This window comes from Populus euphratica, unplaced genomic scaffold, assembly GCF_000495115.2.
Source record: "Populus euphratica unplaced genomic scaffold, PopEup_1.0 scaffold2.1, whole genome shotgun sequence".
In the NCBI taxonomy this organism is placed as follows: Eukaryota; Viridiplantae; Streptophyta; class Magnoliopsida; order Malpighiales; family Salicaceae; genus Populus; species Populus euphratica.
In genome coordinates, this window is record NW_011499846.1 from 4065746 (window position 1) to 4091781 (window position 26036).

The 26036-nt window shown below is 35.6% G+C and overlaps 4 protein-coding genes across 6 annotated transcripts in view; 2 read left to right on the forward strand and 2 right to left on the reverse strand.

Annotated features, from left to right (window-relative positions):
* The window catches only part of LOC105132908 (lysophospholipid acyltransferase LPEAT2-like), an 8321-nt gene extending 2790 nt beyond the window's left edge, over positions 1–5531 (reverse strand). The window contains exons 1-10 of one of the 3 annotated variants that reach the window (XM_011036655.1): positions 4884–5526; positions 4317–4497; positions 4143–4202; positions 3649–3812; positions 3499–3562; positions 3326–3394; positions 3034–3129; positions 2443–2487; positions 1579–1649; positions 739–805 (exon numbers count right to left, since the gene is read on the reverse strand). In XM_011036655.1, the coding sequence (XP_011034957.1) occupies positions 739–805; positions 1579–1649; positions 2443–2487; positions 3034–3129; positions 3326–3394; positions 3499–3562; positions 3649–3812; positions 4143–4202; positions 4317–4497; positions 4884–5323 (1257 nt within the window). In that variant the 5' untranslated portion in view covers positions 5324–5526. Of the gene's footprint in view, positions 1–738; positions 806–1578; positions 1650–2442; positions 2488–3033; positions 3130–3325; positions 3395–3498; positions 3563–3648; positions 3813–4142; positions 4203–4316; positions 4498–4883 lie in introns of all 3 variants that reach the window. The other 2 variants (XM_011036664.1, XM_011036672.1) reach the window with 2 other exon arrangements.
* Positions 5532–6462: 931 nt separating this feature from the next.
* Positions 6463–11338, reverse strand: LOC105132928 (RNA-binding CRS1 / YhbY (CRM) domain-containing protein). Its single transcript, XM_011036683.1, has 5 exons — positions 10669–11338; positions 9211–9338; positions 8736–8961; positions 8529–8656; positions 6463–7588 (listed from the first exon to the last, which is right to left on the reverse strand). The coding sequence occupies exons 1-5, from the start codon at positions 11210–11212 to the stop codon at positions 7394–7396; spliced, it is 1221 nt and encodes a 406-aa protein (XP_011034985.1). The 5' UTR covers positions 11213–11338; the 3' UTR covers positions 6463–7393.
* Positions 11339–13464: 2126 nt separating this feature from the next.
* On the forward strand, positions 13465–17206 carry LOC105132939 (xylem serine proteinase 1-like). Its single transcript, XM_011036694.1, has 11 exons — positions 13465–13924; positions 14031–14122; positions 14257–14354; positions 14459–14602; positions 14713–14818; positions 15004–15517; positions 15630–15724; positions 15804–16028; positions 16109–16217; positions 16319–16532; positions 16615–17206. Exons 1-11 carry the CDS (start codon positions 13826–13828, stop codon positions 17154–17156), a joined length of 2238 nt encoding a protein of 745 aa, XP_011034996.1. The 5' UTR covers positions 13465–13825; the 3' UTR covers positions 17157–17206.
* A 5549-nt stretch (positions 17207–22755) lies between these two features.
* SBTI1.1 (subtilase family protein) lies at positions 22756–25360 on the forward strand. Its single transcript, XM_011036705.1, has one exon. It carries the CDS (start codon positions 22912–22914, stop codon positions 25219–25221), a length of 2310 nt encoding a protein of 769 aa, XP_011035007.1. The 5' UTR covers positions 22756–22911; the 3' UTR covers positions 25222–25360.
* Positions 25361–26036: the final 676 nt, after the last annotated feature.

A 26036-nucleotide genomic window follows, 5' to 3' on the forward strand; every position in this document is an offset into this window, starting at 1 on the left:
TTTTTTTTTTTAAAAAAAAATATTGTTCACGTTCACATGAATACCTGCACTAGTTTTTCAAAAATAAAAAATAAACTAAACTTTTCTTGGTTTTTTTTTTAAAAACACTGATTTAAGTTTAGTGAACAGTGCAGTGCGAATGAAATCACTTAACTGCACTGGTTTTTCAGGAAAAAAAAAAAACTTTTCTTGGTTTTTCGAAAAAACAACACTGATTTAAGTTTAGTGAACAGTGCACTGTACAGCTTTCTTCCTTCAGGAGAAGCAGCCAAATGCTGCTTCTCCAAAACCTCCGTTTCATTGTAATTTTTAGTTGGTCCTACCGGTTGAAAAGCATTTTTTTTCCCTTACCAAACAAAAATATGTGTGCCTGCAGGTGAACCTCACCCGCAGCCATGTTACCAAACGGCACCTAAAAGATGAAATGCACACACCAGTGTTAATCTATTCAAGAACTGAAGCTTATTCCATCACCCCAGATAAAGACAGGGTAACCATTTTATACCAAGTATGGTAATCTATTGTGTCAAAAATACATCCTTACAAGGAAATGACACTGCCTTGCTGCTTTGGCTAGTTTCCATAACACAATATAATAATAATCTTTAAATTTTTTACATGACCCGGTCAAGAAAGATAAACTAGAAAGGCACGAGTGAGAACATTAATTCAAATATTAGATCACCATTTTTTAATTGAAGTGCCTTGCACAAAAATCTGCCTTTTGGGATAACTAACCTCTTCTGAAAGTGTGCAAGTCCTCAGTCTGAAAGCCCTCAAAAAGTCATTGAATTTAACACGACCACTGTGGAAAGAAAGAGAGATTCAGAACATATATTTGCATTCACTATTGCAGAAATAAAAGACCAATGGGCTTCAATGATCACAGTCATGAATGATAAGAGCTTCAGTGTTTTCATTTAAAAATTTAGATGCATTATCAAACTATAATAATGCTAAGCATAGCAATCAGCAATAAAAAAAGAAGAATAAACATAGTTTATGAACAACATAAAATGGGATGCAGAAAAATAATGAACCCAAAGTTGTGGACAACATATCAAGTATGACCTTGCAGTAAGTTGCAGACTGGTAGTATGATCAGAATTAAGAGATAGATAAGAAGAGAGGCCTAGTTACAATGCCATATATTAAAATCAAACAAAAAACGATAATAGAGAAAAATGAAAATAACAATCACCACAACAATTTCTTAACAAAAAGTAGACCAGTATGGGAAAAAAAAAAAAACACGGAAGCAGGAATGCTATGCACGGCCCACAATTCAAACACGGCATCCAAGCATGCAACACTACAGTTAAAGACAACTTGACAGTCTTCAGTTTTTCCAGTGAGTTTAAGAGATGCACGAATCCCACCAGATGAAACTTGCCAGGGAATTGAGCAGTCAGAGTAGTTGACTGCTAAAGGGCACAACTGTCTTCAAAATTTTCCTCCCATGATCCCCTTTCAGTGGTCCATAACTAGATAGTCACCATTAAATTCAAGTACAAGATAGTATCCTTCAAGCAAAAGCTAGATCAAGCAATAAATTCCTCAGTTCCGAAAACATAATACCTGGCATCTGGGTTCATAGACAGAAACTTGTCCAGAAAGTTCACTGCTTCTAAGCTGCTTATATGGAATAACTGGAGAACAAAATAACCACCTCATTAAAAAATATAGTAAGATAAGCTATAAATAGAAATTATTAAGGATCCAAGGCTTTTTTCAAAAGCTACATGACTTAATTTTTTACTTGTGCATTGCAGCAACTCAATGGTTTTTTTTTTTTTTTAATAAAAAAATGATACATTAGAACGAAGTGACAATACACAAATACTAGCAAGTCCTATTTGCAAAGATTCATGTTACCAGAAACGATGGCCAAGAACAATTTATCTGAATAGTGCATGTGCTACTTTCAAATTAAAAAAGAGCCACCAAGCTGTCTCTATCTCTCGAACACACAATTTAGCTCTTACACTGCAATCCTAACCATGAAATACAAGAATCATTTAGTCTTTCTTTTCCCTCGACAATCTTCAAGAAAATCTATCCTGCACAGTCAATAACTTCTAGAATACTGTAAGACCTATTTATGGAAATGAATTTGCTACTGTGTTATTTCTATGCAAGTACTAGCCTGTCCCAGAAACCCCAACTTGAGGTTTAGTATCAAAACCAAAGGTGACTTTACCAGCTTATCTGATACAAACACCCACAGGTGTCTTGCTACAGTTGATGAGGAAGAAAATTAGAAACATGATCATTTAATCATAGAAAAAAAACAAATTATTAAGATTTTGCACCATTCAAACAAAGGGAAAAACACCCCAAAAAAGTAATCCATCCATTTGCCTAGATCAGATATATGGATCGGTTCAATTTCCTTAATTAACAGTAAACTCAACTTTAAGGTATTTGAATCAAAATACTTACTGATTCCACCTTAGCCATTTCAACCATATAACTTGAGGGCTTCTCCTGTAAAACAATATCAAAATATCAGTGCAAACTCCACAACCCTTTAGTTCCTCTGATAACAATGTCAACTTCTTATTGAACTAAACAAATTACTCAGAATAAACATTACAGACACAAGAGAAACATAGATCTGGTATGATGTGAAGTTTATTTTTGACACCCAGCAGCACAGACATGGTTGCCAATAAATGATAGGAAAAAAAAATCCAGTTGAGCTCAACTGTAGCAAAGGATTGAAGACGTCCGGTCTCTCAGTGTCAGGAACTCAAGGTAAGGCCACTGCATCAACACCCATATTTCTTTCTATATTGTTTCATTTCTAATCACCACATAAGTTATGACTTATGAGGTGTAAGCTTAGAACTTCATGCTTAAAACCATGGTGCATGTTAAGTTTCGAAACAACAAGGCAAAATCAGATATTCTGAAGTCAACCTTGTATCATTACTCTCATGTTCATTCTCTAAACACACCAAACTACTTCACAATGTGGCGCAAGGTGCAAGATAAATTTGAAAGGCAGGTTCTGGCAAAGAAATGTTATACCTGCTTCAACTCAGATGCTTTCATGAGAAGCATCAAGTCGCCATAAGAGTGATTAGTTTGAACAACATTGAGAGCAGATGCAATGGCATTGCTAGTCTGCAGAGATTCATATTCATCAATGTATCAGTACTAACGACCATCAGAGGAATGGAGAAGCATATAAGAGGACTATATCAACAAAGATCCATAATGGGCAGCAGTATATTGAGCATTTGCACGTGCATGTAAAGAGGAAAAAGAAGGCTAATGGATCAAAGAACTGAAAGTAAACGAATTAAAATCAATCACTTACCCTCTTGGCAAAATGGGAAGGATTTTCTTTGCAATTATCAAGGGGTGAAACAATTGGTAGATATTCTACCTGTTTAATTAAGAATAAATCATTACAAGTTATAAGTATGGCTTTGAATCACCATATTACATGGTAACCCAGGATCATATTTAACAGGCAACAAGAAAGCACACCTCCATAAAATTGTGAAACTGAGTGAACATTCTAAACATGAGCATTCCCAGAGAAACATTCCCCCTAGCAAAAACAGCAACCATGATAAGTACGGTAGATTAAACACCATTACAGACAATAAGGAATTCAATGTATGAACAAAGCACTACCAAGATTGATCAAAGTGAACATGGGGATAGCGGACAATTATGGGTTGAATTGCATAACCAGGGATGAACGCTCCAAGTTGGAATGAAATGAGAACCCTTCCATTAGTTGTTGTTCCCTCGGGAAACAAAAGAACTCGAGGAAATCTACCGCACGAAGCTTTTCTCTGCATTCAGATCCTTGAAAGCACATTTCTGTATCAAATAGCTTATAACATGATATAAATTATTTAGATGTATTTAGCAAACTAAACATAACATCACTACTGGGTTTCCCAATTTATGGAACTGTTGAAGGGTATTTTTAAGCTCTATTGAGACTAGTGAAGATACATGCAAGACATCCAAAACAGAATAGGGCATTCACAAATTAGGTACAGTTTAATGAATCTGAGCATTACACAATTTGTGCAAGTCACTGAACGCTATACTGCAGGGATTTTATCAATGCAATTCAAAGAAGCATAAAATTAGTAAACATTACAGAAACTTTATACCTTTATTTCAGTAACAGCAAGCCTCCTTGATGATGGTGAAAACCTATCGACATAGATCACCTGCAAACATAGCACAACAAGAAAAGTGATAATTAAAACCAAATTTTGAGGGGAAAAACAAGAAGATGAAAAACTGTCAACTGCACCTAACGTGATGGTATATAATCAGATTACCTGCATTGCTCTAATAATAGTTCCAACAAAGGGCATAGAATCGTGTGACTCGGCCGCAACAATTGTAGGGAAGAATTCAAAAAAATAAAAAATTGGATCGATATATGATACATGATTAGACACAACAATCGGTGCAATTTCTCTCGGAGCAAGCTTTCCTTTTCTTCTGATCCAATGATAACTGCAACACCAACCACCCAAAAAAACAATCACATCGATTACCTTCAAATAAGTATATAAAAATCAATTCCTTAAAATATTAAGTCATTTTTATTTACTTCAAATAAAAATCCACAAAATCAAAAATCAAAACCCCGTTAAGCAAATAAAAAATAAATTATTTATATCCAACAACCAAACAGACCATAAAGTTTCGAGCTTCAACAAGAAACATATAAATATTAAAAACATGATAAAAATTAATTCAGAAAACCTCCCCCGCCCACCACAAAAAAAAACCGCAAAACAGCATATCCTAATCAAACACATAAAACCAATTCTTTAAACAATCAAACAGACCATACAGTTTCGAACTTTACAGATAAAAAAAAGAGAAATTTAGCATACCCAAAGGAGAATAAAATACAGCGAGTACAACCCCTAGTGACCCACATTAACCTAGACCTCCACTTGGGCATAGGATTATGCTTATCCTTCCACCCTAGTAATGCGATTTTCGTTGCAACATACCCTGTAGCCAAGCAAACCCCAAAAAGCACCAATCTTACTATTGCAATTGGCAAGCAAATCACAATCTTGATCACTTCATATAATCCCTCAATATTAGGCGTCTCGTTCCTAAACGGATCCAATGTTGATGGTGGGGGAACGGACAACCCATCTGACCCGATAAATTCAAATGGGTTGCGAGAAGAAGTATTAGGGTTCGGTTTGTGGTTGTTGGATTGTTGGATGGAGGAGTCAGAGTCATGAACCTTGAGGATTATATGTGGAGGATCTGACAGCTGCGAGGAGAGGAGAGGAGATTCGAGATCACGGTTTGCCATTGTTGATGGCTGGTGCGGGGTTTGGAGGGAAGGATTTTTTAATTTTTATTTGCTAATCGGAGGAGAAAGGAAGGACACAGGGACAGAGGTGGATTGTTACTTTATTTGTTTGGTTCCTAAGAAAGTGAGGAGACAGAGAGGAAACTAGATGAATTGAGTGTTTTCAGTGTTATCTACCACGTTCTTCCCGTGTGAGGACTTTATTATTATTAATTTTTTCTTACAAGACCAAATTCCATTTACCGAGTTTTCTGGGCTTTTATAGGATAAATAAGTTATTGTCTTGAAATACTTGTCGGAATATATATATATATATATATTTTTTAAAGATTTATCAGATACCATGTTGGGAACATTCAATCCATTTCTTCGCAAGAAAAATCTTATTTCTTAATAAAATAAACTGGATTGGTATATTACCGATCTCATATGTAATTATTTTATTTTATTATAACAGCTTTTACCTGGTAATATATTTTTTCTATTTGATAAAAAATAAAATATCTGCATTGAGACTAAAAAAATCACACCAGTTTTATTTTGTCAATTAAATAGTGCATTCAAAAGCTTTGAGGATGCGTTACAAATAATATTTATTTAAAAATTAATTTTTTTATGTATATTATTATATCGTTTTGTTTTTATATTATATGTTAATATTATCATATAGTTTTGATGAAATTCTGAATTTTTTTTTATCTCTCCTAATTTTAAAGTACGGCACTTGAAAACTAAGATTTTTGCCCAACCGTGCTATTTCTTTTTATACCTGTGCTCGATTCCAATTGTTTTTTTTTTTTTTAAATGTCTTAATTTTCAAAGGAAAGTCGGCAAGAAAAGCCACGTCCCATCTAACTTTCTGAATCACAACTCCCAGCGCTAGAAGGCATCAGGAACGGAAGTGCCAAAAGCTTGGCGTCTGCAGGAAAGTCACGGCCCACAGGTGGCAATATTGAAGAGTTCATGAGAGACGATCATAAAATTTTGAATAGCTAGCCAACAAAAGGAGACCCGAAGAGCATGTCTAAACGACATCACAGAGGCGAATGTTCTTGGCTGCAAGCAATCAGTTTGTTTGTTTATCCTTTGTCAACTGGATGGTCATGATCCGGTCTCATCCTAATCCACCACATTTCAAGTTTAATACCATAATTTATGTTTTCACCATACGAATTTAAAAGGGTAAAATTTATTTGAACAGCATATATTGTTCATTGCTTGACATGCAACGAAGGCTTGTAAAATATTAATGACTATTTGATTAAAAAACAAAAATAAGGGTAATAATTTATAGACAAACTTGCTGCGTGCTGACAGTGCTAAGTGCCATGAGCATCTGTTGGTCTAGTTGAGGGACAGCGCGAGTAGCTCCTGTAACTTCACTTGAGAATTTAAGGATTCCAATCCAGCCTAGGGATTTCCAAAATCTGAGGTTCCACCAAGCATCAGCACGACTCCTTATGAAGATGGTATTCTGCACATGAAAAGCCTGCAGCCCATCATGCGGAAAGGGCGCATCCACTGACGATTTCTCCGATGAAAGTTCAACAATATGAAATGAGGAAAAAATAAAAATCAAAGCAAAAGTAAACATTCTTTATCGGATCTAGATTTAGAAGACTCTTTTTCAATCCTCGGTAATGGTCCTGCGCACACCACTAGCATCTTCTGCTCCAAAACTCTGAAATATCAACTGTTAGAAAAGTAGCCTGAGATACTCACATGACAGTGATATCTGTACGATAATCGCCCTGCCAAATCCATCTGATTCCGCACACAACCTAACCTTAATCTTAAACTACTCCCACTTCCAGTGAAGGTTTGGACATCGGGGGAAGAGAGTGGTCGCAGTAATTTAATTGTCAACCCGTACATTGTACATTGTACACAGTGCACCATCGCCGCTATTCATTGCTGTCAAATGATAATATCATTGTTAAGGTCTCTTTCCCGTGCTCAAATTCTTAATATTACAGATCGGAGAGCACAGGCACAAGCACAAGTCCAAGAAGAAATGCAAGTTGGAGATATAATTATGCAGCAAGGAACGACTCAGTACTGGCAGAGTGGTTACTCTGGCTGAAATCTGGTTTCATCTGAGCTAAGTTTCTCTTTGATACAATCCATATCGCTCTGTGGATCATCAAAAGGTTGTCGATCAGCAAAGAACTGTTCATCCTCATCTTCTGGAGGCTTATAGTCCTTCCCTCTCCATACCACAATCTGCTCCTTGTCAAATGTTACAAGGATACAAGGAACCAGGTCCTGTGACAACAAAAACAATTAAAAATTCGAAGGAGAAAACTATTGAAAGTGAAATTTTCAAGCTAGTTTACCATCAGAACATACATCATAACAGCAGGATAACAAGAAATGAAGTAAAAACTACCAAAGCCAAGTTCACATGTTCTACAAAAGTGCAAGCTTGAAGGCCTGGAAAATTTAGTAATGGAAATAATTTTATGCATTGCTTAATCCTTCAAGATGTAATAGAATTTACAGTCACGGTATTGACAATGACATTAGCCATGTATTGACAATTTAAAGTCATTGTGGTTTGACAACTGTGTGACCCATCATTCTGCTCTCTGTTAAAAGAATTGCAGCAGAAAATTAATAGCTGAATGAACAGACAAAAATATATGGATAATTCAATGGATGAAAAGATAGTTTTGATTTAACTATCTCCCAATATCGTTCCATTAAGAAATTGTGTAGAGTTGTGATACCCTCTACATGGTGGTCTGCGAGTTGGTTACAAATGAATCAACTCAATGAATAGCACTACTGAAAGAGAGTATTTCAGCATAATTTAACACAGCACTAAACATTTTTACTCTCATATAATTTAACATGGCACTAAACATTTTCTCTCATATAATCATTGCCAACAGTTGTTTACAGGTTTATGGACTCTATAACATCAATATTGTGTGCTCCCTCTCAAAATACCAGTTCAATCTCCCATATAAAGTGGGGTGAAACATCAGAGAATAGAAAGAAATGCTCAGCAAGAAAGTCCTTCCAGAAAAAAAAGAAAAAAAAAGGTAAAGAAATCCATCTAACAAATACCTAAATGAAATGCCTAACCCTTTTTGTGTAGTTAAAGAAGCAAACATACAAGAAATCATCAATATAAGAATCTAACGATAAAACTTAGCTTTAGCTGCCAACCCCAAGCAAATAACTAAATGAAATTCTTTACCCTAAGTTTGCAGCCTATTTTCTTGGAATCGCTCCTGTCAAGGCCCTGGCAGTCTATTCGAACAAGCTCACTGACGAGAAAAGCATCTCTGACCATGGGTACCAGGCTACCATAATAACCATTTCTGGCTGCAGTTGCAACTTGCAAGTTAATTACCACACAGATGCTGTACAAGTATTATAAATCAGAAAAGGGCAGAGCAATTACAAAGTTTTGTTAAAGCTGGAACTGCAAGTCCTCTCTTTCTCATTTCCTTTGTCTCCTCGATGCTTAGGCCATCAATAGTGGTTTTGATCAGCCTGGGATATACAGGCTCATGAGGTTTCCACAGCATCAATGGAATCACGGGCCTGTTCCTGGGATGATAGTTCCTGCCTCTATACAACACAAGTAGACCACAATGTCTATGAATGATCTTCCCAAAGGTTTTATCCTGTGACAGACACATAACGTGGTGTGAAACTTTTCTTGCAAGGAACATTGTACCGATGATACTCATGCATATAATACTTTCAATTCACATAATGGGTATAGAAACCATGTTGCATAAAGCTATGAAAAGCAAAAGAACAAGAAGCAATTTTAAGAAATCAACAAAAAAGGAAAAAAAGAAAACAATTGCTAGGGAAATTGTCTAGAGATAAAGAGGGGCAATGTCACCAAATTAGAGCAAAGAAGATACCTCAAGCTGGGTGCAGACGTTTTTCATGTCAACAGTTGGAACACCCATGCACTTAACTCTGACTGCTTCATCATGTTTCCAGTGATTATGAATATCATTCAGCATGTTGTGAGTTAAACCATCTCTTCCTACAAAAGAACAAGCAAGAAAGCCACACAACAGGCCTGAATTAGTAAAAAAGAAGGAAATTTCGACGAAAGATACTACTCTAATTTTGTTCCCCTGGTGGAGTGATTGAAAAGCTAAGAGATGATTTGGATTATTATACACTCATAACCCACGTTCTTTTTTTCCTTGTAATTATTTTGCTGATGTGACAATGGCCAAATGCATCTTTTTAAATAAAAATGTCAGGACCATCTTGTTGTGGTCCAGTAGCAAATTTGGTTGTCCCTGTTCTACATTCCAAGTGAGGTTGATGAAGAAATCCCACACCACCTCTCATTCAAAAGTCCAAACCTAATTATGTTTATTGCATATGCATGACTGTCAATCTCTTTCTTGTCAATACGATATTAGTTCAAATGCACTACCACAGCGTCCTTCCCTTTAGGTGAGAATGTAATTCACAGAGAGCCCCACTTCTCCTAGAACAGAAACCTTTATAATAGTTTGAGTGCTGTGCGAAGCATCAAGATTCCAATGCTCACAAGCACACGAACCACTTTCAGCCAAAGGATAAACCACCAACATGCTCAATTTGCCATGGAAGAACAGTAAAAGAACAGTTGAGTTACTGCTGCTATTGGAAAACAATGAGCTCTAATACCTCTTTGTGGTTCTTGAGTCCATGTTTATCAGGAATAATAGTCTTAGGAAGACATCAAGTCGATGCCGCTTTTGACACAAAAGTTTAAGCCAATGAATTACTAGTCTCTCATCTCATAATGCCCCCGAGTTGCTACCCATCTAGTCAATGAACTACTTCACACATTAAACCCACAAAGCAAATAAAGAAACTAAATTTACAGTGAAAAGAACAAACTTCTACCACGGGACCCTAAATACAAAGCAACAACCACACAAAAAGATGTTGAATAGAAGATCGAGCTATCCTTTACTTGGAACTTATCAGTTATCATTACTTTGGCTGTATACAAGAATATATTTTCCCGCAATAGTCTTTCAGACAACCTTAAAGGAATTCAACTCCATTTCTTACTAAAATGGAACTGTATTGTCAATTTTAATAAGATTGTAAAAATACATTCTAGCATTAAATATCAAATCAACCAAAATAATAGATTAACAAGTGGAATTAAACAATCCAAAAACACCATCATACACTAATCAATTAAACACCGCTCATCAAAACCACCAAAAACAGCCACATTCAGGTCGAAACCCTCAAATCCCCAAACCCGAAACACAAATATGGCAGTAAAAGTCCAAAAAAGATCAATACTTTTTAAAACGAAAAAAAAACTAAAAAGCAAAAAAAGAAGAAGAAAAACATACCCAAATTAATTTGCTTCTTAGTTTTATTCCTCTGACACTTGTCCACCAAAATCTTCCCCTCCGCCTTAGTTAATGGCTTCCCTTGAATCTTCTCTCTCATAACCATTCGTTTCTCTTCCAAATCAAGACCCTCCTCACCCACCCCATCATCAACCGACTTCACCTTAAGGTCGACAGCCGGTGCACAAACTCCAGTCCAAGTCCGGTCTAGCCGGCCCGGCCCAAAAGGTGAGTACTTGGGCTCTCTAAGTCCAATGGGCCTCACATCTGGGCTACTCTCCGTGTAACTAAAACGGAAATCGAATGGTAAGTCGGAGCACAAGGGTTTCTTGTTCGTTTCAAGAGAAGAAGGTGGGCGATATTCGGGTTTTTGCTTCTTTTTGTTGTTGTTGTTGTTGTTGGAGGTCTGAGGTTTTTCAGGGGATAGGGAAGGTGGCGGCTTGAAGCAATAAATATCGTGCAGTTTTGAGGAGGCGGTGGAGGACGAGAGGTGGCGCGTGAGGAAGATGTGTTTTTGGGCGGAGAGGCGCGTGAGAGGGGACATGGAGGGTGGGGTTTCCTGGTTTGTTTGTTAGCGGGGTTTAAAGGCTGGAGTTGTGTTGGGTTTTAGTAAAGAGAAACGGTGAGGAGGCTTCGATGCAGGGACTGGGACCTTGCTGCCTGGGCTCGACGCCGTTTCTTCTTGTTAAAAATAAAAAATAAAAATAGCAAGAGTGCGTTTCATACGATTTTTTCATTATGATTTTTAATTTTTAATTAGTTTTTTTGTAAATAACTGAAAATAAAAATAAATTAAAATAATCTTGGTATTTCAAAAATGATTCAAAGCAACTTTCTTAAAAACATTAGAAGTAAAAAATAAATTATTTTGATTAAATGAAGATCTTAATTCTGTTTTATAGTAAGCTTACTAAACATATTTGTGATTTTTTAAGTGAAAAAACTCAAATCAAATTGAAGAGGTCATCCAAATATATATTTTCTTAAATAATTCTTTTACTATGCAATAGTAAACAATTATTATCATTCCTAAATGATATTCAATGATTGTACTGTGAAATTTATAACAACAACACGTAATTCCTTTATAGTTCAATAATATAAGAGTAGTAATAGTTGTAATTGTTTTTTAAATAATTTTTTGTGTTAAAATATAAATTAATAATATTTTTTTTATTTTTTAAAATTATTTTTAATATTAACGTATCAAAATAATTTAAAAACATTAAAAATATATTAATTTAAAATAAATAAATAATTTTAAAAATATTTTTAAAATACAGAAATGAACAGTCATCTCTTATTCTTAAATCTCGTCTCAGATTACTTATGATTTGAAGCTAGAATATTTTATTCATAAATCTTGAACGCTAAGTTAATATTTAAAATTACATTTATGTACATAAGTAGGTGTAAATGGATAGCCTAACAATTGCGTGTGAAGTAACCTTTTCCAGATTATTATGCAAGCCTATCTCTATTATATAGATCAAGGTCCCACCACCTTTTTAAAAAAATAAATAAATAAAAATTATTAAGCTGGTGTCGTTTCCTCCCAGCTTGATCGTATTCTATTTTTTATAAGTAATTTTATTTTTGTCAATTAAAAAAATAAATTATAAGAAAGAAAACAAACGAAAGGAGCAGAAAAAGAGTTTGATTATAAAATTAAAAATCTCAATCTTTTAATATATAATAAGTAATTTATTTTAATCGCATCGGCTAAAATATTGGCCTTTCAATCTCAGTTTTCATTCAAATTAATTTTTAATTATAAATAATTCAATTAATAAATAAATTAAATTTATATACTTGGAATTCAATTCATTTTATTTACCACGTTATCTTTATTATTTTTATCTTACTTTTTCAAAGATATATATTTTTTTAAAATGACTGAATAAATATTTTTTAAAAAATAGTTTTAACACTATGTAATAATGATAATAATAATTCCAAATATGAGATTTCATTCAAACATTCCAAACAAACTGTTAAATTTATTTTGAAGGTTAATTTCTTTAAGTTCAAGCATCAACTTCTTTTAGTACCAGCCTAACGCGAATCTCGTTCCAGGATAAGCTACTTAAAGCCACTTGAATTACTCAAGGGAAAAAAAAGGCCCTTCCAAGTGAGCAGCTTCTTCAGGAAGAACTTGAGGCCATATCCTGGATTATGCTATCAAAATATTGGAAAGGTTGACTTGCTTGAATTGGAATTTAAGGGAAAACAGGGTTCCTGATGTCATCGGCGCTTCGTTTTCAAGCGACTTCTCCTCTGACAACGATCTTTTAAGGCTTTGTCTTATGCCATGAAATTTCCAATTGCAAAAACTATTTATCATTTCCACTAAGCCATTATTATATCGATAGAGAATGGTGCGGCATAAGCAGGCTTAGACACTTCATATTTGCTGGTGGGTTGGAGGCACTTCGACATAGCATCACCCACAAATCTTAGTGTTGTGTAACTTTATCTTGTTAGAGGAAAGTTTATGGATGATACTATCCCTTGAATGATGAGCTGCCATGTATATATTACACGCACGCACGCACACACACGGGGTACTATGGCTCATGTTGACTCGGGGCCTGAATCCATGCTATAATTTGATTTCTAGGCAATTTCCTGTGATCTTTATCTTTTTTTTACTGAGTCTGAAACCTATGCAATTTTGCTTTAATTAGGCAAGGGATGTTATTAGTAATTATATTTTATGTTATTTACTTTCTATGTTATATATAGTAGCATTAGGGTTTCTTTAAGCAGAAGTAAAGGACTGTTGCCAGTAACTCTGTTGTGTAATTTTTTCCAAGGGTTTTGGGATTTAGGAGCATAAGAACAGAAAGAAAGAAAAAAAGTTAATTTTGAATAAAGTTTCCCCAAAGGAAGCAATCCTAAAGTGAGCTATCTATGACATTGATTGGCTACAGCATGAGAGCAACGGAATTTTGTTGTCTTTCTTTCAAGGTTTCCCAACCTGATACCTTATCAGCCAGAACTGTGAAGATGTTAAGTGCACGTTTCTGGTTCTTATCCTCATTGAAGCTTGTTTGAAGTGTTGCTATTAATACACTAAGCTAGAATTCCTGAAGAGAGGCAGTCGAGGATAAAGTTATTTAACACCAAGACCTTGATCAATCCTGCTAGCAACATCATGTCAAAGAAGAAATTAATTATCCCTTCTATTCCTCTTGCAAACGTCTTAATCTTCATCTTGTTAGGTTTTGTTGCCGCAACTGAAGATGAACAGAAGGTTCATACTTACCTCTTGCTAGATAACCATCTCAATGTTTTCACTTCTTAACGTCTCATTCATTTTCCAGCGCAATAATTCTTAACGTTGTTAGGTTAATGGACAGGAATTTTACATTGTTTATCTTGGAGATCAACCAGTGGATAATGTCTCTGCAGTGCAAACACACATGGATGTTCTGTTGTCCATCAAGAGAAGGTAAGCTCACTACGAGTATGCAGTTTAGTACATGGCCACAAGTGTCCTCTATCTGATTCGAGGCCAAACAGCCATAGCTATCATAGTCTATTATGATCATAACTGCAGATGATAATTTTATTTATGTGAAACAGTGATGTTGAAGCTAGGGAGTCCATCATATATAGCTATACAAAGATCTTTAATGCATTTGCTGCAAAGCTATCTAAAGCTGAAGCCAACAAGCTATCACGTATGTGTACCACTCCACTTGTGTATGTTACCTTCGTACTATTATGGATTCCAGTTTGAAATCTTGATCCAATTTATTGTTGGTGGCTTGGTGTGAATGTTCAGGCAGGGAAGAAGTTCTTTCCGTGTTTCCAAATCGGTACCACAAACTCCACACAACTAAGTCGTGGGATTTTATCGGGCTTCCTAACACAGCAAAAAGAAACCTGAAAATGGAGAGAAACATAGTTGTGGGTCTACTGGATACAGGTTTTTGAATCTTCTTGATCACTGGAGGAAGTTCTATTAAGTTTCTTTTCACAAAAGCAAAAACCATGATTTCTTGAGCAAACAAATCTGTTTCTTGGTGTGTGTGCCAGGGATCACTCCGCAGTCTGAGAGCTTTAAGGATGATGGTTTTGGTCCTCCTCCTAAAAAATGGAAAGGCACTTGCGGCCACTACACTAATTTCTCAGGATGCAACAAGTAAATTTCTTTACTGTAAACGAGACAGAATTGTTTAAAGTTTTTTTTCTTCCACATACATACTTTTTAGAATTGGTTTCAATACTTCAATCTTTGATAACAGTAATTGATAGGAGTTGCACTGGTTTAACCTCAGAGTTCTTTCTTTCTTTTTTTCTTTTTCCACCCTCTCTCGGATATTGAAGTAAGCTTGTAGGAGCTAGATTCTTCAAGCTCGATGGCAACCCGGATCCCAGTGACATCTTATCTCCAGTAGATGTGGATGGCCATGGGACACACACGTCATCGACACTAGCAGGAAACCTGATTCCAGATGCCAGCCTATTTGGTCTAGCAGGAGGGGCTGCACGCGGTGCAGTGCCAAACGCCAGGGTAGCCATGTATAAAGTGTGTTGGATGAGCTCTGGTTGCTCGGATATGGACTTGCTTGCTGCATTTGAAGCTGCTATACATGATGGTGTTGATGTTCTATCAGTATCTATTGGTGGAGTGGATGCTAATTATGTATCAGATGCATTAGCCATAGGTGCATTTCATGCCATGAAGAAAGGAATTATCACAGTGGCCTCCGGTGGAAATGATGGACCGTCTTCTGGTTCTGTTGCCAACCATGCTCCCTGGATCTTGACCGTTGCAGCCAGTGGAATCAACCGGGAGTTTAGGAGCAAAGTTGAGTTGGGAAATGGGAAGATTTTGTCAGTAAGTTCAGCATTGCCATCAATTTAAGAATCTTAAGTTCACATTGATATATTTTTAATACCAGATTGTGTAAATAGTAAAGTAACAAGCTCTTGAATTTAATGTGTCTTAGGGTGTTGGAGTGAACACATTTGAACCAAAACAGAAATCATACCCCCTTGTTAGTGGGGCTGAAGCTGGTTACTCTGGACTCCAGAACCATGCAAGGTACTACTACTAATTTGTTTGTAAAGCAACGAGCAGTGAAAATTTAATAGATATGCAATGGCGCTAAACTTTATCACAGGTTCTGTGATGCAGGCTCGTTGGACCCTAACAAAGTGAAAGGGAAGCTTGTCTTGTGTGAGTTAGGAGAGTGGGGTTCTGATTCTGTTGTTAAAGGAATTGGAGGGAAAGGCATTATTCTTGAGAGTCAGCAATATCTTGATGCTGCCCAAATTTTTATGGCACCTGCAACCATGGTCAACGCCACAGTAAGCGGGGCAGTCAATGATTATATACATTCCACAACGTAATTAACATTCCTGTTCTTAGTTCTATTCCCAATTTCTGCTGTATTGTCCTTAGGCTGACTATTTTTTATAAACGCAGATTTCCATCAGCAATGATACACAGATCCCAAGAAGTAGAAGTCCCTGCTCCATTTGTCGCTTCTTTTTCATCTCGGGGTCCAAATCCAGGATCAGAACGCCTTCTCAAGGCATGTTATAGAAAACTTAAAAAAAAGACCCAAGAAGATTGATTTCTATGAATACCTAACACTTGATAACTAAACTTATTGTTTGATTTTCTGTGACGCAGCCCGACGTTGCAGCACCGGGAATTGACATTTTGGCATCATACACTCCCTTGAGGTCGCTCACCGGGCTGAAAGGTGATACACAGCACTCAAGATTTTCTCTTATGTCAGGGACTTCCATGGCTTGCCCTCACGTTTCTGGGCTAGCTGCCTATATAAAGTCGTTCCATCCAAATTGGACAGCAGCAGCTATCAAATCTGCCATCCTGACAACGGGTAAAAATAAAATCCTACCTTCAATTCTCAGTTCAAATATAGTCAATTTCCATGCCTAAACTTTCATCCAATCTTTGTCAAGCAAAACCTATGAGCTCCAGAGTGAACAACGACGCAGAATTTGCCTATGGTGCTGGTCAAATAAATCCTCTTAGAGCAAGAAACCCTGGCCTAGTCTATGACATGGATGAGATGTCTTACATTCAGTTCTTATGCCACGAAGGCTACGATGGATCCTCCTTCGCTGTTTTAGCTGGTTCAAAATCCATCAATTGCTCCTCATTGCTTCCTGGACTTGGCTATGATGCTCTTAACTATCCGACTATGCAACTTAATGTAAAAAATGAGCAGGAACCAACCATAGGAGTTTTTACAAGGACAGTCACCAATGTAGGCCCTTCTCGTTCCATCTACAATGCAACCATTAAGGCTCCTGAAGGAGTACAAATCCAAGTAAAACCCACGAGCCTCTCCTTCTCTGGTGCCGCGCAGAAGCGAAGTTTTAAGGTTGTGGTCAAGGCAAAACCCCTGTCAGGACCTCAAATATTGTCGGGTTCACTTTTATGGAAAAGTAAGCTTCACGTTGTAAGGAGCCCTATCGTTATTTTCAAACCCCTGGGCTAATATTGTAAAAGAAGTACTCTGTATTATACACAAACATGCTAGCTTGAGTTCGTGTGTGTGTGTGTAGTTCAATTAATACTTGGTAATATATACTATGCTGAGATTAACTGTTTGTTGTGTTTGCCTCGCTAAAGTTTGGTGCCCATCATAATTAAAATATTTATAATCTAGAAATTTTTAAGAAATTGGTTTTAAGCGCTGGAATTCCGAAATCTTTACCTGAATTGGTTGACCACTTTGAGTCTTGTCCTCGCTGATTTAATAGGGAAACAAAAAACAAAAAAAAAAACTTGTAAATGCATGAGTCAGGAGCAATAGATGGCATGCAACGGCACACAAAATTTTTATTTTTTTTATATTTTTTAGTTTAATGTATATTTCAAGTGAAATTATTTATTTTCGTATCAAGTGATTTGTAAATGAATATTGCTTAACGGAAACAAGGTTATTAAAAATGTATTTCCAACCTGATAGAAAAAATAAAACATAAATTTAGATGGTAAAAATAATATCATAAAATTATATAAAAACAATCATACCTAATTCAAATATTTTAAAATCAGTGGTTGAAATTCAACATAATTTAAGTTATTTAAATTTTTTCATGGATTTTACGGCACTCATTAGACATTAACAATTATTAGACATTAACAATTATTTATGTTAAACAAAGAGAAATTTTTTTTAATAGGCTGTTTGGAAATGTGATTATTTTTAAAATATTTATTATATGAAAATACATCAAAATAATATTTTTTATTTTTTAAAAATTATTTTTAAGATAAATATATCAAAATAATTCAAAACATGTAAAATAAATTAAGAGAAACCGCCTTTTTTATAATGTTTATATTGCTTTTTAAAATATTTTTATATCAAAATAATATTTTTTTATTTTTTAAAAATTATTTTAAAAATCAAAGCATCAAAATAATTTAAATTATTTTTTAAAAGTAATACACGTTTTCAAACAAGCTGATATATCTTAAATCAATGGAAAATCTCGTGACAATTGTCTAACGTCGAGGGTCACCCGACGGCGCCGTCATGTAAAACCACAAAAATCGTGAAGAAGGAATAAGAGAAAAAAGACCAGTTGATTTGGCCCTCTGTAATGGATGCTGAGTGTGCTCAACTACTTCCATTTCATCAAGTGATAAAAGCTGTCTATCACCACTAACATTCCATTCCTGCATTTCTTTCTTTCTACAGACTTCTCTATACTTTCCACACTCCATCTAGTAGTGACGCACTACGTCGTGGTTGGGAGAAAAAACAAATTAAAATAAAAAAATATATCTAGATATTAACAAGACATCTTTCTAAAAAAGATTTTAAACATAAATTAAATAATATTTTTATTTAATATTGAAATAAAAAACATTTCACTTATAAAATTCATAATGATAAAATCAGTAAAAAAATTGAAAAATTTAATATTGAATCAACTCAATATTAAAAGACAAAATCAATAAAAAAATTTAATTAAAAAACTAAATTAAGTCAAATTAACCAAGTAAACTCGAGATGTAAGTCATGCAAATAATCACATGTAATAAATTTTTTATGTCTGATTATTCTTTGTTTAATTATACAAAGATACAATGCATAATATTTTTTTTGTATGAAATATTTTTTAAGTAAAAAAAACCATGATAGGAATGTGGTGCTAAGTTAACAAAAATAAATTATTGATAACAAATGATGACATTGTTTGAGTTTTTTTAAAAAAAAATAGATCATCAATAACAAATGATGAATTTGTATTATTTTTTTAAATTTAAGGGTAGAAAAAAACATTAAACAAAAAATAATAATGGCACAAATGTTTCAGATTGACTCGTTAAACCTGCAACCTGACTTATAGACTCAATTGGGTTCAATGATTTTTTTATCAATTTTTTTTATCTAAATACTAAAAAAAAAAAAAAAAACTTTAGGAGCCCAGATGCGTGGGGTTAATGGCCCAATATGCATGGATATTAAAAAACAACCTAGATGTATGGGCCTTTCAACCTCCTGTACACCTAGATTTACCTTTATTTTTTTATTTTTTTATAGGAACGAACGACCTTTCATCCATTCTATATATATATATATATATATATAAAAGATAGTAGATGATATGTCATTTATTTTCTGCAGAATCCAATGACTAGAGGTTGTTGGAAAAATGAGGTTTGGTTTTTTTGCTTAGAAACCTATTTTGAACATCTAAAAAATACCTTGATAAACTTATCTATGACCTTAAAAAACTAAAATTAACTTGAACTCAAAAACATCCATGCGACCAAATCTACCTTCTTAGGCAAAAAGAAGGAAAAAAACAACTAGATGAAACTAGCTTCATAAAAAAGATCAAAATAAAATTTTCAAATGAATTTTGAAGTTACCATCTTTTTTACCTATTATTTTTACTTTGACCGTCTGACTTTTAATCCAACTTTTTCAATTCGGTGCTAATTTAAACTTAAAATGACTCAATTATGCAAAACAAAAAAAATTAAAAAATTAGAAAAAATTGACTATTCCAATCAACAATAAATTGTAAGTGAATAGACAATAAAAAATATTACAATGAAAATGCCTTATAACTTAGTTTCTTTTAATTGATGAGGTTATTATAAAACCCCATACTTATCTAGACCTTTCCAAGATTAAGAATTATGCATTAATGAGTTTTAAGATCATGAACTCCAACAAAACAAATCTCGTGTAATGATACGAGAATCATTTGATACTTAGTTAATAAATTTATATAAGAAACATAACTTTAAAGACAATATACATTGTGTTTGGGATGATTGAACGAAGAAGATGATAAATATAGATATTGTAAAAAATTATGGGTATGTGCATATAATAAACAAAATCTTTATTTACTTGATGTTTTACGAGGGTTTTTAAACCTATGAAACATGTTTGCTTGCATGGAAGGAGAAGTGGAAATGGTAAAATATTGTTTGACCTAGCTTATAAGTAATTATGTTAAATAATAACTCTTAATGTATTGTGGTTTTTCTATTAATTTGAGATAAGAGGGTGACAAGTAAGTAATGCTTTGATAAAAACATGTCCATTGTTGTTTTATAGGCCTTTCTATGATAAAATGATACATTAATGTCATTCAATATTTAATACTAAGTTTTAATTACATAAAGTAAGTAAAGATAGATAAACTCAGACTCAGTGTATCTTAAGGCTACATTGTTAGATTTGGGATATCTCGAATCCAACTGTAGAGCTACCAAGTCAACTGAATTAGCATAAAGGTCATACTAGTTAGGCTAATTATGCTACCTTAAAGATTATAGTAGTTATCTTAGCTAAATTACTTTAGTGTCTATATCCAAGTGGTTAATCGTATCCGAACATGAAAAGTTTGGATGGAATGATTAACCCATTAGGTCTTGGGCTAATATCCATGATGGGTCATACTTTGAGCCAAGGTTAGGTGAGGGGCGAGACATGCTAAGGGTGATAGGTAGGTCATGCTTCTAATATCTAATAATTTTTTTATTGATTAATAAAGGAGGGTGACAAATCATGCTCCGTCATAAACATGTTTTAACTTAATATTTAATAATGAACACTAACACAAGCCAAAATGAATGAACTTGGACACGATATAGATATAAAAACGACACTCTTAAATATAAGATGTCCAAACTTAACCATGGACTTGCTAGATCAACAAAATTACCTTGAAAATCATACTAATTAGGTTAGATGAGTTATTTTAAAGATCGTGCCGACAAACTACCAAGTACCTTGATTCATAAAATTAATTATACCTCAGCATGAGAAGCTTGAATAAAATGATTGAACCGCCATGTTTTGGACCGGTGTTCATGATGGATCATGTCTCGAGCCAGGCCCAGGGCGGAGTATACATGGGCCCAATCCCGAGCCCAATGACTATATATGCGGGCCAGGCTTAAAAGCGAGGATGTTAAAGTTTGGACCCGTAACTAGCCCAAAGACACACAGTTGGATTTCTTTTGTTGTTCGGTAAAATGATGTCCCTCTGAGATAAAGTAAAAGAAGGAAGGCGTGAAACGCATTGGGAAGGTCCATGAAAACAAAAGCTCGTGGCAAAGGACCATTATTCTTAAAATAGCACCCCACCTACTACCGAGCATCATACCTCAGAGGCCATCATTGCAAGCTTCGTGTCTTCTACAAGATTTGTTTATATCTCAGTCTTAGTTCGTTCTGTATTCCTTCACTACATGCCAAACAAATTACAGTGTTGAAAAACCTAATTATACTTCTAGTTGGCATATCCAAAGTAATGCCCGAATAATTAAACTTGATGTAATTCTTTGTGTGCGCATGCTAGCATGAGGGCATACGAGTTACACATTGCTGTTTTTTTTAAGATTCAAATCTTAATAGTCAAGAAGGGATGCTCTGTCTTCAACCATTACGTTTTCACCTCATAACACCCTGTAAGATAGAAAAGAAAAAGAGAAAACTAGCCCAGGACTCCTAACTGCCTGAAAAAAGAAGACTCGAGACAAAAAACGATCAGTAATTGATCCACAAAACACCCTCCCCTGTAAAGCAAGAGAGGGCCTCGAACTAGAATTTGAATCTCGCCTCCATTGCTTTAACAAAATAAAAGAAAATGTAGAAAGAAGCAAGGTGCTTAACTGCTGTAATTTTAAATGATTCGAAACCGTTGATAGTGGCATGGACTTCTTCCTTCTGTAATCATGACAAGTTGCAAGTCCATTATCTCAGTCAAAATAAAATGCTTTTTATTTCTTAATCATCCATGATCTAAACTAGTTATAAGTACGAATTTTTTCAAGGATATCTGTTCCTTAAAGTCCCATAAAGCATGTTGTTCAAATTAATCATGGAAGCACTGCCTAGGCCATGTCCCACAACCCAACTTTCTGAAGCTGGTGGAGGCATACACCAGCTTTAATTGCTCAATCACTTTCATTCCTTTAATCCATTCGAAGGCGTGCACTTTCGAAGGATAAAGGAAGAAAGCAATTGTATTTTTATTCTATGCTATAATTACCACAGTGACCTCAAGCTGTGGTCAACTTTAAGTCGGCAACTCTTCTTTACTTAGCTTTTATACACGCGCGCGCACGTGAGAAAAGATAGTAGCATGTAAATCCAATAAAATAAAAAATAAAAAATAGAATAAAATAAAAATTTATATAGTTTATCTAATTAGATTATGTTCATGGATAATTATAAAAGTATTTTACAAAATAATATAGAAATTATAATCTCTTTTTCAAATAAGAGAACAATTAAGAATCTTTTTATTATTAAAAAAAAACATTTTATTTATTTTTTTATAAATACTTCATAATTTTATGGAATGACTTTTCTTTTTTTACTCTTCTTTTTTTCTTTTTTATTTTTCTTTTATGGTATGTATAATAAACTTATATATATATATTATCTATTTATAAACAAATATCCATATAAAAAACAAATAACAAGTAGTAGCGATAAAAAGCACTAATTAGTGCCAAAATAATTAACACCAATTAACATTACAAGAAGTGGTACTAATTGGTGATTACTAGCTAGCAAGCTAGCTTGCTTCACAATATAAGATTATCTTCATGCTACTCCTTTTCCAGCCTAAAAATTTGCTCTCATTTTCGTTGTATTCTATGTTGCTTCTCTTCCAATAAGTTTTTGTTTCTATGCATAACAAATAGTTCATCTTCAGCTTTTTCTAGCCAAATATTTTCCCACTGTTTTACAATTTACAGCCACCATGATCTTTAGGATATCTTTGCTGTTGCTGGCCTTCATGGCTGCAAAAGCAAGTGCTGCTTCAATTGACAAGCAGACATATATAATTCACATGGACAAGAACAAGATGCCTGCCTTATATGACCCTCTAGGCAATTCCAGGCAGTGGTATGAATCAGTAATTGATTCCATCACCCAATTCTCATCCCAAGAACAAGAAGAGGAGCAGGAAACAGGATTTCCTCAGCTTCTCTACACCTACGAAACAGTGACTTCTGGTTTCGCTGCGAAACTCTCCACCAAACAAGTGGAGGCCTTGAGCCGAGTCGATGGCTTTCTCTCCGCCATTCCTGATGGAATGCTGACTCTCCACACCACACACACTCCTCAGTTCCTTGGACTGCAAAGTGGAAAGGGACTATGGAATGCTCAAAATCTGGCTTCAGATGTGATAGTTGGCATTCTTGATACTGGAATCTGGCCTGAACATGTTAGCTTCCAAGACTCGGGCATGTCTGCAGTACCCTTGAAATGGAAAGGCAAATGCGAGAGTGGCACAAAGTTTTCACCATCAAATTGCAACAAGAAGCTGATTGGTGCAAGAGCCTTCTTCAAAGGGTACGAGTCTATTGCAGGAAGAATTAATGAAACAGTTGATTATCGATCCCCTCGGGACTCACAAGGCCATGGAACACATACTGCAGCAACTGCTGCCGGTAATCTTGTAGACAAAGCAAGCTTTTATGGATTGGCAAACGGTTCGGCAGCTGGAATGAAGTACACAGCAAGAATTGCCGCTTACAAAGTCTGCTGGACATCAGGTTGTACCAACACCGATTTATTGGCTGCCATGGACCAAGCTGTCGCTGATGGGGTTGATGTGTTATCACTCTCTTTAGGGGGTTCTGCAAAGCCTTTTTATAGTGATAGCGTTGCTATAGCGTCATTTGGGGCAATCCAAAAGGGGGTTTTTGTTTCTTGCTCTGCTGGCAATTCAGGTCCATCTATCTCCTCAGTTGACAACAATGCTCCATGGATCATGACAGTAGCTGCTAGCTACACCGACCGAAGGTTTCCAACAACTGTCAAACTTGGAAATGGACAATCTTTTGAAGGGGCATCTCTATATACAGGCAAGGCAACAGCACAGTTACCACTAGTGCATGCAGGGACTGCAGGTGGCGAAGGAGCTGAGTATTGTATAACGGGGTCGCTGAAGAGAAAATTGGTGAAAGGCAAAATGGTTGTTTGCAAGAGGGGAATGAGTGGCCGAGCCCAAAAAGGAGAGCAAGTGAAATTGGCAGGAGGGACAGGAATGCTTTTAATCAATACAGAAACTGGAGGGGAAGAGCTTTTCGCTGACGCTCACGTTCTGCCGGCAACTTCTTTAGGAGCCTCAGCAGGTATGGCTGTCAAAGGGTATATGAACTCGACTAAAAGGGCAACTGCTTCGATTGCCTTCAAAGGGACAGTGTACGGTAATCCTGCACCAATGTTGGCTGCATTTTCATCCAGAGGACCTAGTTCAGTGGGACCAGATGTGATCAAGCCAGATGTGACCGCACCAGGGATGAACATTTTAGCAGCGTGGCCACCAATGACTAGCCCAACTCTACTTAAAAGCGACAAAAGAAGCGTATTGTTCAATGTCATTTCAGGCACTTCAATGTCCTGCCCTCATGTGAGTGGTCTAGCTGCACTACTTAAGTCAGTCCATAAAAAATGGTCACCAGCAGCAATCAAATCAGCACTAATGACAACAGCTTATGCTACAGACAACAGGGGATCTCCAATTGCAGATGCTGGGTCCAGTAACTCTGCATCAGCTACCCCTTTCGCGTTTGGCTCTGGCCATGTTGATCCAGAGAGAGCTTCAGATCCAGGGTTGATATATGACATTACCATAGAAGACTATTTAAACTATTTTTGCAGCCTAGACTACACATCTTCTCAAATAGCTCAAGTGTCCAGACGTAATGTCACTTGTCCTGACAATAAAGCTCTCCAGCCCGGTGACCTGAACTACCCTTCTTTTGCAGTGAATTTTGAAGGCAATGCTCGAAATAACAGGGTGAAATACAAGAGAACCCTGACAAATGTCGGGACCCCTTCGAGCACCTATGCAGTAAAAGTGGAAGAACCCAATGGAGTATCAGTGATCCTGGAGCCTAAGAGTTTGAGTTTTGAAAAATTGGGACAGAAACTGAGTTACAATGTGACCTTCGTTAGTTCAGGAGGAAAAGGTAGAGAAGGTAGTTCCTCTATTGGATCTTTAGTTTGGCTGTCAGGAAAATATAGTGTTAGAAGTCCCATAGCAGTAACCTGGCAGTAGTTTCAGGACTGCAGAATAAGAAAACAGAGTTGTTTTAGGTGCAGACTGCAGACCAGACAGAAAAAAATTCCAGAAAGTGGAAGTTTCCAGTTCAAATCCTATGTAATCTCGTTAAAAGATTACTTGGAAACTTCTTTTATTTGCTAAAGAATAAAACAAAGATCCTTGAGTTTCCACTTCAATTCCTATGTAATGTCGTTAAAGATTACTTGGAAACTTCTTTTATTCGCTAAAGAATAAAACAAAGATCCTTGACCATCAGGTGGGCTCTAATTTTCCAATGAATCAGACCATGTCTTTCTTTTCTAGACTCTTTCAAACCCCATAATTTTACCACTTCTGAATCTTTAAAATCAAAATAAAAATAACTACCAAGGAAAAATTCAATTTTCCCAGCCAAAAGTCTGTGGTCTCTGCATGGAAACATAGACTCAAAAACTCATCTAGAATCCTGTGCATTCTATCTGAAAACCTCCAGGTAATGAAGGCAAAAGCAAAAGTCAACAGTCGAAACAAAGACTAAAAAACTCATCTAGAATCCTGTGCTTTCTATGTGTAAACCTCCTGGTAACGTAGGCAAAAGCAAAAGTCAACAGTTGAAGATTTCCAAAAATACAAAAACTGAAGCCTTCTTGGTTATTTCAAGTCCAAAAAATGAAAGAGTCAATTGCTCACTTTTGGTTGCAAAATATAGGTAAAGGTACTATTCTTCTAAAGACTTTATTTATTTCAAGCCTCGATGGGCGGGATGGAAAAGACAAATCCCTGTCGATGATCTCAATTCCACTTGGCAAAGCCAGAATCGGGGAAAGGAC